Source organism: Erythrolamprus reginae, chromosome 1, assembly GCF_031021105.1.
Source record: "Erythrolamprus reginae isolate rEryReg1 chromosome 1, rEryReg1.hap1, whole genome shotgun sequence".
NCBI classification, from domain to species: domain Eukaryota; kingdom Metazoa; phylum Chordata; class Lepidosauria; order Squamata; family Dipsadidae; genus Erythrolamprus; species Erythrolamprus reginae.
The window spans coordinates 334,883,102-334,904,114 of NC_091950.1; the positions used below are offsets into that span (position 1 = coordinate 334,883,102).

General features: G+C 37.1%; 1 protein-coding gene across 2 annotated transcripts; it reads right to left on the reverse strand.

Annotated features, from left to right (window-relative positions):
* Window positions 1-1,296: 1,296 nt before the first annotated feature.
* Window positions 1,297-20,505, reverse strand: EGLN1 (egl-9 family hypoxia inducible factor 1). Of its 2 annotated transcripts, XR_011557459.1 has the most exons (6): window positions 19,009-20,410; window positions 7,444-7,563; window positions 6,609-6,745; window positions 5,113-5,180; window positions 3,474-3,679; window positions 1,297-1,721 (listed from the first exon to the last, which is right to left on the reverse strand). XR_011557459.1 is itself a non-coding variant. In XM_070733961.1 (5 exons), exons 1-5 carry the CDS (start codon window positions 19,975-19,977, stop codon window positions 3,615-3,617), a joined length of 1,359 nt encoding a protein of 452 aa, XP_070590062.1. In that variant the 5' UTR covers window positions 19,978-20,505; the 3' UTR covers window positions 1,297-3,614. The 2 variants fall into 2 exon arrangements, 1 of the variants encoding a protein (XP_070590062.1); XM_070733961.1 differs by having other exon boundaries at window positions 1,297-3,679; window positions 19,009-20,505.
* Between the last annotated feature and the right edge of the window lie 508 nt (window positions 20,506-21,013).

The following is a 21,013-nucleotide window of genomic DNA, read 5'->3' on the forward strand; positions in this document are numbered from 1 at the left end:
CAGCAGACATATTGTACAGATAGAAAAAGCACAGGATTGTCCCCAAAGCTGAATGGATTATGGCAATAGATCAAACTTAAAATTGTGCATTAGAATATTGAGGTAAATTGAATATGAACTTTTAAAAGAAAAATCTGAAGCCATGGTTCTAATCACAGGCATCTATGAAGGGGCCAAAGGATTGGACCTGTCATGATGCAAAATCTACAACTTATGTGCTTGCATTAGACTGGTACAAATAGGTAAGGATAGCATTTGCATCATGACATGTGAGGCAAATAATTGTTTATTTACATTTAAGAGGCAATTTGTGGCCAAGCGATATATATTATAGCACAAAAGGCTGCTAGGAATTTACATGTTTATACTGTAGTTTTTCTAATCTGCATTGTATTTTACTATTTTTACAGGGCTGGTTACATTCTTATATACTTTATAGAGGGGGTTTCCCTAAATATTAGAAATAACAATACTACATCAAAACATAAATCAAGGCTCTTGCATTTATGTGTGGTTGAAAGACATTTGCTTATTGTTTTGATTTAAAACTTTTTAAGTTAAAAACACACATTTATAGTAAAAAGATGGTCAGAAAATTATATTTCTCAGAACAAAGTTCTAACAGTGCAAAAAAATGTAAACTATTGATCTGATTAGAAAGCATTTTTATTTTAAGATTGTACAAACCAGCTATATGTAATCAATTGAAAAACATCTCATACATCTGCAGCCAGGGTGCTTTATGTAGGTGGTTAAAAGGGAACCCTCTTAGTGTCTTCTGACAAGTATATGTAAATGTCCCCTTCTTAGGGAGATGGCTAGCCTTGAAATGTACCCAGATAGCATTTTCCTTTTTGTGGATTGGAAGACACAAGGGCAGGCAGAAGACCCTGCCTGTTTACCTAGTGATTGTGAATCTCTGAATTCATTTTTTGTATATATACTCAGAATACCTATCTACATCTCTCAATCAAGAATTGTGTTTACAGCAAGGGAGGCACTAAGGTAGCAGAGATAAAATGTTTATAATCATAGTGTTGACTTACTAACAGGCCACAGCACTTTTCTCCCTCTGCTTATTTTCCCTCAGCAGCCTCACTTTTAAAAACAATCACAGCTAGATTAGATAATTAAAAACAGGGTTTATAAATAAAGCTAACAGGACTTTTGACTACAGTTACAGTGTCACTGCCTGCTAAAAACAGGCACGTGTGTGCACACAGTTTATCAGATTACAAATTAGTTGCTGTGGAATAGGCTATAAAAGAGTTACATAATTGCAAAATAACCACATTGTTTCAAGAACTTTTATAATCTTTTAATTAGATTAGCTTTACAAGCAACTCCAGAGCTCTTTCAATAAGGAACACTGATTTTCAAAAGTTACATGACTTTATAATAAATCTGCAAATGAATCCTGAATTTCTTTGCCTGCTAGATAAAAGTCTTGTTTTACAGCTGGCTAATGTCAAGAAATAAAAATAGCATCATGAAGCTTTATCTTTAACCAGGACTAAACAGAAATACAGGCCATAAGACAGTTTAAAAATAGTCTGAAACAGGTTTCTGTTTGGTGATGCCCCAGGCTGAAAATTTAACTGAAGTGAACCGTTTTCAAATGGGCATCAGAGGCCCGGTTTGGTAACTTTTGTAAATAATTGAGCTATCCAAGAGATTGTATATCTCCCCAGCAAGCGCAAATGTAAGATGCTGATTGATACCTTTGAATAAAGGGACAAAAAAGTCTTAGGTTTGCATTTTAACACATTAAACATAATACAAAAGCAGTTAAAAGTTAGGTTTACTAGGCCTAAACTCTGCATTGCACTGCAGACCAGTCAGTAAAGAATTAACACTCCTTGGCCAGGCTTCCAGAGGCACTTAAGAGCAAGATGCGTTTTCTTCTGATTTACCAGGATGAAGAGAAAAGTCAAACCATTACAAGTTTTGACTAGTAAGTAATTTTTGGAAAAGGGAACAGAAGGGGGGGAAAACAACCAAACTTTTTAATTTAATGTTTCCCAGCATGTCGTTATGTTGAATTTTCTCCCTTCTGTCAATGATCATCAAGCACAATCCTTGTTTTTCATGTTTTACATGAATAGTAAGTTTTTTTTAATAAAAATTACTGAGCTTTCCATAGAAAAGGACTTGTAAGAATATAAACTATACAGATATTAAGTTGTATACAGAAAAACATTTCTGCACACTTACTTTATTTTTGATTAAGTGAGGCAAAAAGGGATTGGTGATGCTATCAGTAAGGCTAGGAGAATTTAAAAGCTTCCCCCTTCAGGGAATCACATTTCAGCAGAAAACTAAAATAAATTTCACATAGCTGGTACATGAATGTTATTGTTCCTCACTCCCCCCCCCCCCAGAAACATTAGACCATTGTAAAAATTTCTCTGTAGTATGAAATCCTTCACATATTAAGCCTGCAGTGATGCACTTCAGTCTTAATGTATTTCATATACACCTGACATTATGTAAAAGGATCAAGGGGCAAACAGTAAAGGGTGAGAGATTGTAATGCTTTGAGAAAAAAACCTATCTCTGCTTTTAACTTACACAAAAGAGAGAAAGCTTTAAAATGAGTTAAGACAGATCTCCCATCAAAGGTAGTAGAAGGGGTGTTGCTTCATCTAAAAGCCTAGAAAAGCCCTTACAGTTTAGATATTGAATTATATTTGTGGACATAATTCATCTATTAATTCATCTGCAGAAGTAGCACAAGAGCCCAGCTTTTCTTTGAAGAATTGCATTTCTATCAAATGGGTTCACAGATAAAGTTCCCAGTGGAGTACACCCATAGTGTTCAACACTATGACAGTACAGATAGTATCAAGTTCACTTAGTGGCCAGCCAGTTACTTAGAAAACCCAAATGAGACAGGTTAAAAAATGTTTACTTTCCAGATTCAGTAAATAAAGTCATAAGTAAGTGACAGAAAGACAGGCATCTGCTTCATGTTGCTTAAGTTTCAGAGAAAACACAATACAATCAATCAAAATCAGTATAAGATATGGAAAAAAGGGTTCTCAGATGATGATTAAAGTGCTCCTTTTTGGGTTTTAGGTAAAAAGACAAACATTTACTGGCATTTTCATTTTTTAAATTAAGTTTTATATGGTAGAATAATGGGGAAAATAGAAGATTTACAAAAATAGAGAAATGCTACTTTGAAGAATGTTTTGTTCAATTTCAATCACCAAACCTAGTTATACAAAATTATTTAAAGTCAATGTTTATAACTTTTTTAAAGAGGAAGATGAACAGCACTGAGCTGAATGACTGAATGTCAAAAGATGAATGATAGAAAAATCTCAAATGTCGGGCACTTCATGTGTAAACTGTTTCTTGTCAATGCTTATCTTTACATTAACAGTCACAGGACTGGAGTCACAATCATGGAGTACAATGCTTCAGCAGTTAAAAAGCCATTTGATGCAACATTGAAACTCATTGTTTACCGATTCAAAATCTTGATTTGGTGCTGATTTTCTTTTTTTTTTAATTATTCACATTCAAAAGTTAATAGAGATCACCAAGGTTTGATGAAGGTGAGGTGAAAAGAGTCAGGATGTAGAGGAGGGAACTGTAGACCAAAGGCTTTACAAATGTTCTTTCCCATCTGAATCAGAAGGTTTATTTAATTCAACCCTCACACCTTTTTCACCTGCAAAAAAAGGGAGGATATTATATGGAAAGGTGGTACTGATACTGATTTGAAATAAGTTGTAATTTTTCTTTTATTAAACTTTAAAACAAAATACATATTTTTAGAACTTCATAATTAATGCCTGTTTGAAACCAAGTTAAATATTAATTGACTATTAAAATAATTATGAACTAACAGGACATACTGAAATATACAAAGTTAAGGCACAAATTTTAAACAAAACCCCCAGCATCAAGGCACGTCTTTGTACTTGGCTTTTGAATCTTAAAACTATTTTGTTATAACTAACGTAACATCTAATTTCATTTTTATGCATTCATCTAAATTAGAGGTCTTCAAACTTGGCAACTTTATAGGTTAAAACTTGAAGTCCACAAGTCTTAAAATTGCCAAGTTTGGGGACACCTGATCTAATTTATATGGCCACATCTCACAAAAAAGTGCCTTTGTAGGCCCCAGAAATATAACTAAGTCCACAATTAGTCCTTGAAGTGGGTGACACAGCACAGAAATCTGCCTCCATAGTTCCCTGACAGGACCTCCCTTTTCGGCTGGAACTGATAGGACAGGCAAATATAGTTGGGGAGAAATGGTCCCTCAAATAATATGGCCAATGTAGGGCTTTTTAAGCAAGAAAAACAGCATCTTGAATTGAAACTGAAAACAGACTGATAAAGCTTGTGAAACAGTGTTGTAGTGTCTGTTCTGGGGACACAGATAACTGCATGTGCCACTGCATTTTGTACCAGCTGAGGTTAAGGGTGTTATAGTATTAATTCTAACTTAACTTCTGTGGACCTTACTCCATACTTAAGAGGTCCCATGACATGCCTGTTGTCCCTGTCACATTTTGTTTTTTAATTTTCAAATTTGTAAATTTTGTTTAACTAAATAAATAAATAAATAAATAAATAAGCAAAATGTCCAGATGCTTTTCAAGATATATAATTCTATTTTTGCCAAAGTAATCCATTTTAGTAAACTATACCCCTAGAGTGGATAGAGTATGAGCCGGGGTGGCACAGCAGGTAGAGTGCTGTACCAGGTCAGCGGTTCAAATCTCATCACCGGCTCAAGGTTGACTCAGCCTTCCATCCTTCCGAGGTGGGTAAAATGAGGACCCGGATTGTAGGGGCAATAGCCTAGCTCTGTTAAAAAAGTGCTATTGCTAACATGTTGTAAGCCACCCTGAGTCTAAGGAGAAGGGCAACATAAAAATTAAATAAATATTTATTTAAATAAATAAATTAATTAATTAATTAATATTGCTTAACATTTTAATACAGAGATAGTAGCTCAATTTCTATGCTCTAGATTTAATTTTGATTAAACACAATCTTTATAAAAATTAATTAGGATAGTCCTACTGGACCAAATTCAAGTAAGAAATTTGTAAAACACTCAGTAAGAAAATATGGCAACTTACTTACCTGTTAAGTATTTTACTTTTGCACGGGCTCTCTCATCTGCATCAAAATACCACACTGTTATTGCGTACCTTTAAAGGAATAAAATAGGTAAAGTAGTAATGATATAAGATTATTTCTATCACACTTGAAATTTACAATTCCAACACAATTTGTCAATTTTATAGAACTAATTCTCCCCTTATGTGATGCCTATGAATATCATGATCTTTTGTAATTTATATAAATTATTAGGGAACTAGATATTATTTAAAGTGAAGCTCAAGATATTTACTATCTTAATTTCTCTAGAACTGAGACCTCTGTAATTTATGGAAATTCATTTATCAATATGAAAATTTAAAAAATGAAGTATGCTGTATCTTTGCTAATTAATGTTCTTTGTAAAATAATTATACCAGTCTATTAATTCTTAAGAAAACATTTGATATTTCTCACTTACCTCACATAATGATTGCTTAATTTTTCAATTTATAATTGAAAGAGTTTACTTTTTACATTAGTTAAAATTGTGATGTCTTGATCTTCCTGGAAAAGTTACTATCTCTAAATTATCTAAATATCATTTCTGAAAGTACAATATTCCCTGATATATGAATTTCAACCTCCAATATTCCTCAGCCAGTATGGCTACTGATGAGTGGAAACTGAAATTTATACATCTGGAGAGCACCAAGATAGTAGGAGGCTATTTTAGCCTTTAGATAAATAATACCACAATAGATTTATTTACTTTTGCAATCGCTGAAAGAAGATACAGACAGGCACAGCCCAAGAACAACATAAAATAATCCAGTCAAAGTTAATTTCTTTATTTCTTACAATCAATTGACAGAATCACTAGACTTTCATTCACTAGACACAATTCCAGTAAAACAAGATCCATTAAATTTCATTGTTGCAAAATTAGTCCAAAATTCTAACCTTTTTATTTATTATATATTCTATAGTACTTAAACTGATAGACTTTGACTTTGATGGCACACAAATAGTAGCTGCAGGATAGACCCACAAATTGCAATAAGCAATTTAAGAGTGTTTTGTTCATCTCAGGTGGGTTCCTCCCAGTTCACACTGGTTCTATTGGACCGGTAGCAAACTTCTGTTGACATCATGGAACCGGTTCTGTCGGTTCTGGTCTGTGGACGCCGCCATCTTTTTTTGGATTTTATTTTGAAAAAAAATATTTGGAGTGGGGGATTTTTTGCTGAATATTTTCTTCTGCGCATGCACAGGAGCCAGGTTTTCAGCACTGTACATGCACCACCATCTTGCTTTGGCTTTTTTTTAAAAAAATATTTTTTTGCCAATGTGTGTGTGGCTACACAGCGCAGGCTGAAGCGAACTGGCAGAAAGGCAAGTTAGAACCGACCCCTGGTTCATCTGTAACTTTCTAGAAAACAATTAATGTATTTTTGAAAGCTAAAACAGCAAGTGTTTAACATTTCACACCCTGACAGGCTTCTTCCAAATCTATATATATGATTCATTCATCTCACCTTGTAGCAAATGCAGGCTGCACTTCATGAGGGTTGCGGCGATCAGACCAGAAGAACAACAATCTATCAAATTTAGGTTCAATATCAGCAAATTGGGCTTTGCCTTCTGGGAATATTCGAAGAATACCTCCACTTATCTTGAAAAAAATCCAACAGGAATTTACATATATTTATCAGTTATTGTATGATATTATTATCTGGTATGATAGATAACAGCAATAATGGCCAGGCTTGCTAATATTCCCAAATTCTTCAGGATGAAGCAAAAGTAACAGAAAATTACAGTTACAAATGGCCATCCTTGTATGATACAAATTAGGTTCTGGCTGTCTTTCCATAAACTTTCCTAAAGATAATTCTTCCTCCTCCTTCCTTTTCCTTTTCAACATATAGCACCACAATTAAAGGTAGAACACATTTGGTACTTTCTTATAAGCTTACTACATTTTCATTTGAATCACTTTACCAACAACCTCAAATCATGCTGTTGATAAAAGCATAAACTCAGGATTGTAGAATTACTTCAGGTTAAAGGTCTGAGTTTACATAATAGAATTTTCAATATATTTTCCAAAAGCAGGACCAGATAATATTTTAGATCTTAGACAGAATATATTTGCCTTAGAGACTCTGGCTTGGTTGCAATCTTAAGAATGAGTTTGCCAGATATTCAAGGGAGCTAGTTAAAAATGTATGGAAAAACCAGCTTAACTATTTTTAAACTTATTTAAAACAATTTAGCATAACACTCAACCACTTATTACAAATAATATAACAAGAATGCCATTTCTTAATATATATATACTGTAAAACCTTCTCCAAAAATAGAAAGTACCTTGGCATCCCAGTCTTTATTAAGGTAATATATACATGTAACACATCTTCCATCTCCATTTGGATTATCCACATGTCGCACATATCCTGTTCCATTGCCTGGGTAACAAGCTACCATTGCCTGCAATTATCAAGAAAGAATAAAACATGAAGATAAAGGGACTTCTTCTCTATCTCAAGACATGGATTTATAAATTTCAGCAAAATATTTAATAAATGTGTAAGTGAATATGTGTAACATCCCTTAAACTATTTTTAAAAAACATATTCATTTAGACGGTTGTCTAAAACGTTAGGGTAATTATAGCCTTATACACATTGACAATTTGTAAGCTTTAATCTGATATAATTATTGTGCCAGCAGTAACATGGAGAATTTTTTTAAAAAAGTTAACCTCATAGGTCAATGCTCAATAGAGTTTACCAACTTATATTTCAAGATTTAAACAGGAAAAAAACCCTAAAATTATCCTGCAATATCATTTTCTGGGCCTAGAGATATGAAGGGTCTCATCTCTTAATTGTCATGATGGCTTTCTTGGCTGCCATGTGTTTTAATTTTTGTAATTGTTGTTTTATTGCTCACTTCTCAGAGTCATTCATTGAGATGGGAAGCTATATAAACTGAATGAATGAATGAATGAATGAATAAGCAAGCAAGCAAGCAATATATCTATATTCAATAATTTCCAAATTAATTCCAAAATTACTTTTTTTGCTTTTTCCTCTACAGTTTTCTCTTGCGTCAGGTTTCCTTATCTCCCCAAACAAATGGCATACAGGTAGTCCTCAACTTACAACTACAATTAAGCTCAGAGTTTCTGTTGCTAAGTGAAACACTTGTTAACTGAGTTTTACAACCTTTCCTGCCACAGTTGTTAAGAGAATCACTGCAGTTGTTAAGTTAGTCCACACACATGTTAAGTGAATTGGGCTTCCCTATTGTCTTTGCTCATTGGAAGGTCACAAAAAGGGATCACATAATCTTGGGAGACTGCAACCATCATAATTATGAGTCAGTTGCCAAGCACCTGAATTTTAATCATATGACCATGGCAATGCTGCAACAAATCTTAAGTGTGAAAAATGATCATAAGTCACTTTTTTCAAGGTGGTTGTGACTTTGAACAGTCACTAAATGAACTGTCGTAAGTCAAGGATTGCCCGTAAATCTTTCCTGTCAATAAACCTGAATGATCCACATTGTTTTACTATTAAGAATATTATAATCTGGAGGAGAATACAGAGGCCTTTCCATTAAATTTTAGTCTGCTGTTTTAAACTCTATCATATTATTAAAATAATGTAAGAAACAGAAGATTAGTGTTTTTGCTAGTTGTTAATACATTTATATGTAGTTACCCGCAAACAAACAAGAATGACTGTTCACTGGCATTTCAAAACAGTACAATTTTTTTTTCAAAAGAACACTTAAAAGCAGACACATGAAGGAATTCAGATATTACTTTCCTACAAAGAATTGGGAAATTACTTTATATACTACACTAAAAACTAATTTTCAAAATAGACATGGCAAGGAATTCTATACACCATTTGAATCCACACAACCTTCTACACCTTAAAATACATTAACAAAGCACAACTGCTATATTTGGATAATATGCTGTTAAAATAAATACAATACACTAGAGCTAAATAAGACTGCCTATTTTATACAATGCTAGGACACTGGTATAAATCCCAAAAATACAGTGTGTTGTATGAAGCATATTAAGCAACTCTGGGCAGCTCATAACAGTAAAACCAGTAACTCTAAAACAACCAAAAAATAAAGAGTAAGCCAATCAAATAAAAATCTTATGCCATAATTATCCCTTTAGGACACTGATGCCGAACCTATGGCATGCATGCAGAGCCATATCTGAGGGCATGTAGGCATTGCCTTATGTCAGCTCCAGCATGCACTAGTCAGCTGATTTTGGGCCTTCTTTTTTGCTGTTTTCACTCTCTCCAGGCTTCAGGCAAGCCTCCTAAACCCTGGGGATGGCAAAAAATTGTCCAAGGGCCTAGCAGTAGTTCAGAGGCTTTAGTGAAGCCTGTGCATATGTGTAAGGGGGAGGGGGTTGTGCACATGCATTGGGGGGGGGGGGGCAGAGCCTGGGTTGTGGCACATGCCTGCAGAGGGAGGGCATTTTAGGTGTGGGCATATGTGCGTGCGCGACCATCACTTCTTTAGGATGCTTCACAACAAGCTCTCATTATCCTCAGTATAGTTAGCTGAAATATAACTGTAATCTTTTAAAGATGACCCTTTTCTCCATTTATCTGCAATAATAAGTTATTTTGTTGTAAGTACCTTTAGATTCCTCTCTAAAGACATCCCAGAAAAGAATAGTTATCAAGAAAACTACATAGAGCTCTTAACGCATTAAGAAATTGAATATAAAGGAATATTTTTTTTATACCAGAAGCAAAATAATTACAAAATATATAGTTTTAATTTTTATAGCTATATAATTATTCCTTTTTTGATGAGAACTTCCCTAGAAATCAAAAATTAAAGAATTGAAGGCGACAGATGAATGAAAAGACAAAACTTAAGATTTTTTTTTACTACTTCTACATTAAACTATTTTCAGGCAAGTCATTTTTACTACTCCTACATTAAACTATTTCAGGCAAGTCATGGTAAAAAATTGGATCAAAGAACATGCACAATTTGACAAGTCATGTAATTTAACTGTAGTCTCTCTCTGTGTGTATGTGTGTGTGTGGTCATATATATAAAATGAAACATACTGGATTGCATCACATAATATAAAATAAGCATAATTGGTTTGGGCATAGACCACATCAAGTTCGAAGCTTGAAACTTTTAGCACATTCGTACTGTGAAAGCATTTAAGTGTTCCTGAGAGTTTTAAGTATAGTAGTCATTATTTAGTAAGCAATTAAGCAAGCATGCATCATTCTTGTTAGTTTTGGCTTCGCACTTGACAGTTGCAGCATGATGTGTCTATTTTTGCTTCAGGCTTCTTTGTAGCCAATCATGTTTTTACATGTCTATAGTCCCTTGTTGCTTGATGATAAATAAACCCAGGTTTTTTTATTTCAGGGTCTTGCTCTTGAATATTATTGAACACGCCTCTGTGTGTCTGGTTCAGCTTTGCAAACCCCTTTCAATAAAGACGGGAAATCAAACAATCACTCCAAGTCCTGAAAGTAGAGATGAGTCCTTTAAAAAATATATATAGTTATCTTTTTTCCCATCCTTGCCATTGTATTTGTTTATAATATAAAATAGAAAAATACAAAAGCAAATAATAGGAAAAATAGGTGATGAAAAAGAGAAAAGTATAGAGAAAAAGGGAAAAAGAAAGAGAAGGCATTGACTTCCGTCTGCCTTTGGTGCAATAGAACAAGAAGTAAGATCAACTGTGAACTTTTAACTTTTACATAATAGTATAAATTAGCCATTTCTGCAACAACAGATCTACAGGAGTCCTAAGAATAGGAAAAATGAATTTCGCTGCATTTTATATAGAATTTTTTTAAAAAGTATATGGCTTCTTATAGATTTTTCTCCCATAGTATGTGTTAAGAGCAGAAGTGGGATTTGATTTTCACATCAAGAGCAGGGATCTCGAAACTTGGCCACTTTAAGAATTCCCAAGCCAGCAAAACTGACTGGGGAATTCTGGGAGTTGAAGTCCACAAGTCTTAAAGTGACCGAGTTTGGAGACTCCTGATCAAGAAAGTTGCTTTACAAATCTTTAGCATCAGTAAATGAACAGCAAAACTGTCACTGCTTAGAAAGGGCAAGAGGAGAGGACTCAGGATTTAAGCCTTGGAAATATATAATATAGCAAAATTCTGGATTTGGTGAGATACAGAATGTCTTTTCTTTAAATGCTTGACTTTCTAATTGTTATCAACAAATCTAACTTTGCCTCTGCTTGGGAATACAGTAAATAGCGTGTTCAACTGGTTCATCAGGCACAATTTTATTGATTGATTGGATTTATAAGCCGCCCCTCTTCGGGGACTCGGGGCAGTATATAAACAATGTCTTGATATTCACAATAGGTAATGATTTTATTGATACTTATCATTAACATAGCGCTTGGTTATTTGACAGATCACTTCTCTCCAGTTACATCTACCTGTCCCATAGGTTTGACCGAAGGGGTACAGAACTACCCAGATAGGGAATATCTTCAAATGGGATCTAGGAGGAAAGCCTTTTCTTCTATTGGGCTTGCCGTGTGGAGCATCTTTCCCTCCCCATACCTCCTTCATGAGATGATGGGACCTGGTGCCTCCTTGATGATGAATATGGGTCTGAGTGGCCACATTGTTCATCGAGACTAATACATAGGAATTCTGTACTAAGAGTTGGAAATGTTGTAGTACCAGAAATACAGCCTGAAGCTCTAGGAGATTGATGTTGACCTTGGTCAAGTCCAATTGGGACTAACGATGATTTCACTTGATTCAATACATGGGCTCGCCACCCGTACAGACTTGTGTCCATTGTGATGGTTATCCTGGTGGGTCCGTAAACAAAGTGCCCTTCTGTAGAGCCTTGGATGTCCATCAACACAATGATTGATGGACTGCTGAAAGCATCATTATTCTGGACGTGGAGTGGTTAGTTTGCATTCGCTGGTGCACCAAAAGACACCACTGTATGGTATGAACATGAAGCATCGCCCATGGTACCAAGCCGATGCATGAAATCAGTTTCCCAATAACTGGGAAAGAATACCCAACAGAACTCTCCGATATTGAAGGACCTGGTGTACAAGAGGGATGATGCTGGCTCGTCTGTCAGGCGACAGGAAGACCTGGCTTGTTGTAGAGTGGATGGTAGCTCCCAAGTGGAGGAAGGTGGTGGTGCAACTGCAATAGTGAGGACTCCTCCCCTCACTCAGCCAACCAACAAATGTTTAGAAGCTGTAACTGCAAACATTGGCGGTTTGTTCTGGCGCGAAACTTTGGCAGGCAAAATGGCCTCCGCAAACGAGCCAATCTCTCTCTGTGGCTTTGCTAGACAAATTACAGCCAGGGGCTTTCCCCCTCATCAGGAACAGCTGAGCGAATAAACAGTAACACCTGAGGGCAGGGACTGTGGCTGGCTTCAACAATGCTGAAATATAGCCCAAAGAGGGCAGAATCTCCAATACAGCACTCACATTTTCGCTTGTCAGCCTCAGCAATGAAGACAGCCAGGAAGCAAGCTGCTCCCAGTGCCTCATAGCTGATCGTAATTAACAGCGGAGTATAACCTTCAGGTCAGGGACTCCTACGGCTGCTCGTATCTGACCCAGCTGACAGGCAAACTGAGAGTGAAAGCACTTTTATTGTGTTAAGGAACTGAGGAGAAAAAATTTATGCGCCCCTTATCTTGACTAAGTAAAAAAGAACTGAAGCAGATCAGAGCTGGTGGAAGAGGTGTGATCACATTTACTTTTAACTCAGTCCCTTAGCAACAACATTAAGTTAATCTCCCATTCTTGGACTCTCCAAGCAGCGCACACTAGAATTGATGGAAATTATTTTCCCTGCTGTGTTCCCCTATTAGCAGATGGGCTTCATCAAATACAATACAAATTCCCAAACACAGTCTAGTTCAGAAGCTACATTGGAACCCACAAAGTTACAATACTTTTAACAAACATATAGTATTAGCAATTCTTCTTGGACTAGCTCAAATTTTCTACAGAAAAAAAAACAGAAGAGAGAAAGGAAAACTAAAATACCTAGAGTAAAAATTGGTATGTCACAAAATGAGTCCAATATATCCTAATAAGTTGTGTTTTTTTAAAGACATATCAAATGAGAAATTAACACTGCAAGTGAGAAAATGATCCTTTTCCTATGAAAGTGTCAATTCCTAAGTCAAGAAAAAGCCAACCTGGAAAATAACTAATTTTCTATTAAATAAGCTCAGGCAATCTTTGCAGTTTTTTACATTATTTTGCACAAAAAGAATATATAACTTTAAAAAAACAGAAACAACAACAATGAAATAATAAATTTCAAATTTATTATTTAATAATAAAAAGTTATAAACTTTAAGATGCATTAATGTATTCTTCCTAGTTTGAGATAGAGCTAGAAATGCTGAAATATTTTATTGACTTCATCTTCTGGAACATTTTAATAAGAACAACGAAGAAGATGAATCCAAACTAGTATACCATGAAAAGTTATTGGGTGCTGCAGAGACCAAACTGGTCTGTAAGAACAGACTAAATGAAGAATAGAAGAGAGACAAAGCAAAATATTACATGGCCAGTATATTTTTTAAAAAGCAAGCAAAGCAAATAACAAAACTTGGCAATGACTAAAAGCAAGAAAGCTGAAGAAAGAGACAGGCTAATTTTGGCTGTACAAGACCAAGCCTTAAGAACAAATGCATAGAAAGTCAGAACTGAGAAGACTTCAACAAGGAACAAAGAAGAAGCTAAAGAAACAAGACACCTATTTAACTGCTGCAAGAAGACTACAAACAACAGTAGCAACAATGGTGCCTTGGAAGATCTGCAAGAAATACCATTTGCCAGCAAACAAGAACTAGTAAGTCCACAAAATAGACAAGTAGACAATGAAGAAGCTAAAGTGTTCTTGGATTTCAGAATTAAAACAGATAAGTACTTGCCACATAACGCTCCAGACGTAACAATTGTTGATAAGAAGGACAAAAAAATCTGGATAGTGGATTTTGTGGTGTCCAGAGATAGCAGAACATAAGAGAAAGAAGTGGAGAAAATCACAATATGCAAAGACCTGCCAACAAAAGTACGGTGATTATGGCAAAAGAAAACAATGATAGTAACAAGTGCCTTAGATGTAATCCCAAAACACCTGAAGCACAGTTTGAACCCCAACAGCATAGACAAAATGACCACCAGCCAATTACAAAAAGTAGTTTTCTTTGCAAAAGCTTACATCCTATGATGCTGATACCTTTAACACCATTCGATACATTTAACACCTGTCCTTGAGAATAAATCAATAGGTGGATTAAAATACCAAATGCAGTCTAAACAGCTGGTTTACAGTACAACCAACCATAATACTTTATTAAATTTATATGCCACTAGATTCCCAGTTATACTGGATGGTTTGGCAATTGTAAAAAAAATGTAATAAAACAAAAAACCACCAAAAAGGAAAAAAGATTGCATAAGTAACAAACTCAGATGGGAATTTTAAAAAAGACAAAAGAAGGTCTACAATCTCTTTTGCCATTATGTAAAGAACATGGTATTCAGAGCCATTCAAATCTCAAGAGAAGCATCATTCCAGAGGGCAATGCTGCTACATAGAGGAGGCCCTTCTAGGATCCTAGAGATGACACCATTTAAAAGAACCTGGAACGTTCTAACTCTATTCTACTCCTAATAAAATGAAACCACGGTGAACAGCCAGTCTTTACAGATACCATCTTAGCATTTCTTAGGTTCCTTGATAAATATATGTATAATTCTTTTAATAATAAAAAATGGGAAGCTGATCAGTTTCAAACCAATATCCTTATAACATCAATTTTATTTTTATCAATGCCTATGTGGTCTGGTTTTAGAAAGTAAAAGTGAGTAATGGCTACAAGCTAATATTTGGTATGAAATTTTATGAGCCTACGGGTTTTTTTTAAAGAGAATTAGAATTGCCTATTGATGTATTAATAACCATAAGTTGTCATCATATACTTTTGAGTAAGTCGCATATGCGTAACTTTAATAAAATCTTTGTTTTGAGGTGAACAACTATTTAAAAACTCCACAATAGTTAAAATGGTCATATAAAAACCTTTAATTGTAAAGCATTATTTAGAAACCTTTGTCTTAGTTTTCTTTGTAGAAAACATTTGCAAAATCATATGTATTGCACTATCACACATATTTCATTCTTAGAATATTACTGCCCTTAGTACACTCAAAATGAATTTGGCTTATTTGAAATGAAACTATTTTGTATAATGAAAAATGAATGTTGCTTAAATGGGCAGGCTTGCATGTCACTTTTGAGAGTTGGCCACTCATCTAGTATCCCTCTCTATCCTAGTTTAATCCTGTAAGATAACTCAAAACATTAAATAGTTCAATTTGAATAAATTTTGCTGTTCTGATTTTAGTGTCATAAATGTGTTGGTAAATTTGGCATTAGATCACACTTTGTCCTATTAGCTCACTTATTTTAAAGGTCAGTAAACATTTACCATAAAACTTTCTATAAAGTTGTTTTTATTCCATTTTGTTGCTTTTTATCCACACCAGCAAAATTGATTGGCGTTATATAACTGTTGAAATATATGCAAGAAGTCTTTCACTTATGAAATGATGATTAAGTGAGATGCTATGTAACCATTTCAGTTTTCTGGCCAATGAGGTCGTCTTAGCTTCAGAAAGCAAGCTATTGCTGCTTTGTTCTGTTACACTTTCTGTTCTTCTCCCCCCCACATGTCATTTTCTAAAACTGTGCTAAATTCTATTCAGCTCACAAATATTATCATGGTCCCTTCATAAACAGGTTATATTAAATATATTAAAGTTGCAGTACAGAATGAAATTTTTAAAAAATGAAATTGAAAAGTAACAAAGCTAGATAAAACAAGTTCATTTAAGAAATTCAGGTAGTCCTCAACCTCTGACAATTAAGTCCAAATTTATGTTGCTAAGCAATGCAGTTATTAAGTGAGTTTCTCCCCTTTTTACGATTTTTCTTACTACAGTTGTTAAGTAACATGGTTGTTAAGTGAATCTGGCCTCCCCATTGCTTTTGCTTGTTAGGAGGTCACAAAACCAGGATACTGCAACCGTCATCAATATGAGCCAGTTACCAACCATCCAAATTTTGTTAATCTGACTATGGGGATGCTGAAATGGTTGTAAATGTGAATAATGGTCCTAAGTCAGTGTTGTCGTAACTCCAAACAGTCACTAAACAAAAGATTGCATATTGAGCACCACCTGTAATCAGGGAGGGGGGGGGACAGAAGAGTTTTGAAAGCAGAAATAGCTAATCTGACACATTGAAGTCACTGTACTACATGTAGAGGTAGCATGTTATGAAATAAAGCATTTAAGTTTTACAAGAGTTGAATATAAGAAAAATACTATAAAGAAAATTGAATTTTATATATAATATTACGAGAATCTAAAAATGGAATGAGGAAAACAAAAATAAGTGTTAAAGCACTGAAGGGAAATTTTAACAAATACAGTTTGAGTAGTAATCTGAGCTACTCCTGCTCACCAGTGTTCACTAAGAAGTTTAACTATTTCCTGTGAATAAAAAATTGGTCATATCATGTGTCAAATCAGCTCATAGGTAGAAAAATCTAGAGAAATGCATTTTTCTCAAGTACTATAGTTACAAAATCTGTAACTTTTACATTTCATTTTACTTTGACTTCACAGTTCAATCTGCTTTCTTCCATAATGTTTTTAAATAATAATAATAATTTATTAGATTTGTATGCCACCCTCTCCGGCATACAAATTTTATGTATATTGCACATATTTTGATTTGAGGACATAAAGCAACCTTACGTCTCCTTGGAGTTGTGTTCAGGAGGCTTGCCTTCTGAAACTGCTGTATAATTATGGAAGAAGATATGGGTTTGTGTCTTCAAGTCTAAACTGCTATATGGCTATAATATACCCATTCATTTTTCAGAAAAATATTCCCTGAAAGCCCTAAATTATTTTGTTTCTTCAATTGCCCATAAAAATATAGAGGGGCTTTCACATAATCTTTTTGTTAGCACTATCAAATGCACTGTTCCCATAAGGTTCAAAAGCTAGCAAATATTTGTTTAATTGAAACAGATTTAAGAAAGAATTCCTCATTCAAAAATTGTATCATTTTGTCTCATTTTATAAACCACAATGAGCATTTCCTCTTGATATATGTGGGACACAGAGCAGTGTGGATGACTCTTCTGACTCTTTCTATTAACTGCATGCTTCAAAAGTATACTCTTAGTTGAGCAAAAATAAAAACAGACCTGATTCCCTATTCTTTCCCAGCACAAAGATTTATAGAAAAATGGGTACAGAAACCTTATCTCTAAAACTACACTGACCTATGAAACATTTTAAATAATGCTACCCAATCAGTTATATTTTAACTGATAGTTAGCAAAATAAAATTCTAACAGATTGGACTTAAGCAGCATATTAATTCTAGCACTTTATAATTATAAACATTGCCCAACACTTTTTCTAACAAGTGGATACTTCCACATTTTAAACCTGTTAATTTTTCCTCCTTCAGTTCTTTCCAACAAATGTTCAAGTATTTATATCAAAATTTGCTTTATCCTCTTGGTTAAAGACTGAGAAGAGAGCATATACTGTAATCCCAGGCAATTTCTTCATCTTCAACTAGCCTAATGAAACATTTATGATTAAAAAGAGCTCATCTACATTTGTTTACCTGTATCATGTGCAGAGCAACAAAACCACAATAAAGATTTAGAGTACTTTCTAATCATAATACACTGCTATGTAATGTTGCAACCCTATGAAACTTTGGTCCTATTTATCAATGTTAAGTTCAATAATGTATTATTTCCTAAATAAAGAAAATTTTAAACTAATTTTATGCCTACCATAATACCCAAGAATGCATTTTCAGCTTATTAGAAGAAATAATCATTAAATCTCAGTAAGCATAATTATGCAATATTGGCATTAAGTCTTATGCTATATGTAACCAGATGTGCATTTAGCATTACAAAATAATAAAGACTGGATTGGATGCCAAGCAGTAAATTCAAATACCCCAGGATTACACCATGATTAGTTCTAGCTAATTCAACATTTAATACCTATATATTATTATCAGTATATGAATAAAATAAGAGAAGATAAACAGCACACATATTGACACAACTGTGCTCTATTTTACTGTTTCTCTTCCACACATTTGCTCAACTACAAAGCTGAGCCTCACTTTACCAGCGTCTCATTTCAATCACCCAACACAACTCTCTAACACCACTGTGTCATCACATTATATGAAAATATATGAATGTGACATTGATTATAGAGAATAACTTGGTTTTTTTCAATGTTTTGTCTTCATTTCGCCTCCAGGAACCTTAAAATAGTATTACTGTACTATCATTGAATATGGAGCAAAATATTACATTATGTTTTGGGTGGTTTAAGCAAGTGCTTATTTAATAAGCAATTATTCAATCTGAAGCATGTAAATTCTACTGGGATGTAACCCCAAGCATACATAAATTAAGAAACCCTCAGGGATACAGAAGCTGTCTGGCAATCTTTCTCTGACCCTTACCCACAATTTGAGGCCTTCAATTAATCTATTAAACTGCCCTAAAAATAAAAGTGCTTAGGGAACATTTAAAAAGGGGCAGCTTAAATCTACAGCTAGAAGGCCTCACTGCCGACAACTACTTAAGTAACACTACAGCAGGGATAGGCGAAGTTGGCTCTTCTATGACTTGTGGACTTCAACTCCCTGGTGCCACTCACGCTAGCTCAGGAATTCTGGGAGCTGAAGTCCACAGGTCCTAGAAGAGCCAACTTTGCGAGGATGGCAAGAAGAGGAGGGCGCCACTCACTTTCGTCCTGCCGTTGATTTTGTAGTTACCCAGTTTGCCATTGCAGTGGCGTATAAGATCGTCCATACTGTTCATGAGCTTTCCGATGGTTTTGCAGCCAGGCTCTTTGCCTTCCACCCAGGTGATTTTATCGCCGCGGATGTCCCTGGAGGAGTCGCTCTTCTGACTGACCAGCTGCCCGTCGGTGAAGCGTCCGGTGTGGTGCAAAGCCCGGACCTCCTGCTCGATCTGCCCGCCCAGCTCTTTGCCCAGAAAGTCGTCCACCACGCAGATGCCATGCTTGTTCATGCAGGGCACGATGTACTCCAAAGCCAGGCGCTGAGGTACCAGCGATTTCATCTGCCCATTGGGCCGCAGGGCCGTTTCGACCGTCAAGTTGGATTTATCCCGGTAGAAGTGCCCCGCCTCCACGGCCGGACCTGCCGCGGCCACCGCTGCTTCCTTCTCCTCCTCTTCCTGCGCTCGGGCTCCTGGCGCCACTTTGGCAACGTGGTTGTTCGTGACCACCACGCTCTCCTCCGAGTTGGTGTCCCACTGCGGCTTGGCGGGGAGCGCTGTTGCTTTTTTGGAAGGCGCCGCCGCCCTCTCCTCGCCGTCCCGTCCTGCAGCAGCATGCGGTCGGCCGTGGCGAGCGCTCTGGTGGAAGGGCTGCTCGCCGCCAGCGGACTTTCGAGACTCAGCAGCGCCCCCTTCCGCTGCTGGGGAGCCACCGCCGTCGCTTCCCCGACAGAAGAGCTTGTGCTTCTTCCAGTCCTGCCGCTGATGCTCTTTGCTACAGTAGAAAGAGCTGCGGCAGCGGCCGCAACGCAGCAGGTTCTCCATCTTCCCGCACAGCTCGCAGTACTGCCGGTCCCGCTCTTGGCTGGCGCTGCTGCTGCTGCTGCCGCCACTGCTGCCGCCGCCGTCGCATCCCCCGCCTTGGCCGGCCCCCCCGCCGCCGCTGCCACTCCCACCACTGTCATTGGCCATGTTGTCGCGTCCCCCTCCTTTGGTCGCCCCTGGTTTTTTTCTTCTTCTTCTCCTTCCGCGGCCTCGGGAAGGCGGCGAGCGGCTCACTTCATCATGGCCGCCCGCTCTGGCCCCGTCAGAGCTGTGCCGCGGGCTCCGCCGCTGCTGCTTTCGTCCGCCTCCTTCTCTCTCCTCCTGGATGGGCGGAGGACCGCCACCGAACTCCGCCGCCTCCTCGCCTGCCGCTTCAAGAAGCGCCCTCCCTTACCTAAGCCTCATAGCAGCCTCTATGGCAGATGGGGGCGAGAGGCGTTCTCTCTCCACAACTCCGCGGCTCTTCTTTTTTTTTCCTACTCAGGCAGCGGGAGAAGCGAGAGAGACGCGTCCGCTGCCGGCGCGAGCTCGTCTTCCCAACCGCCCACCGACTCGTCCTATCTCCTCCTCCTCCCTTTTCACCGTTGCCCAGGCCTTGCAAGGGGGCGGGGCTTGCGCCGCCACTCTCCGGCTCGGCTCTGCACGTACGCCACTTCCAGTCAGTTCAGAAGGAGCGAAGGGCCGGTGGGGAGGAGCGAGCGCGCGCGCGCGTTCCCCAACCACCCCCGGAGGTTCAGTTAGAGAGGCGGGACCCGAGAGGTGGCCACGCGCGTTTAGGGGCTTTCCTGTCTTTCTTTTCCCTGTTTCTCTTGCGCGGGTGTCGGGACCCGCGTGGCTCCGGGGCGGAGGACCTCTGAGGCGGCCGCTCCTCCACCTGCTTGAACCCTCAAAAGCTCCGTTGTAGCGGAATGAAAAGGAACTTTGATTGTCATATACTACTAGTAAAATCTATACATATACAGTGGTACCTCTACCTAAGAATGGCTCTATTTACGAACTTTTCTAAATAAGAACCAGGTGTTCAAGATTTTTTTGCCTCTTCTCAAGAGCCATTTTCCATTTACAACCTCGAGCCTTCTAAAGCCTCAGTGGGGCCTCTCTAGGGATCTCCTGGGAGGCAACAGGGCTGGAAAAGGTGGGGAGAAGCTTATGTGGGGCCTCTCTAGGAATCTCCTGGAAGGAA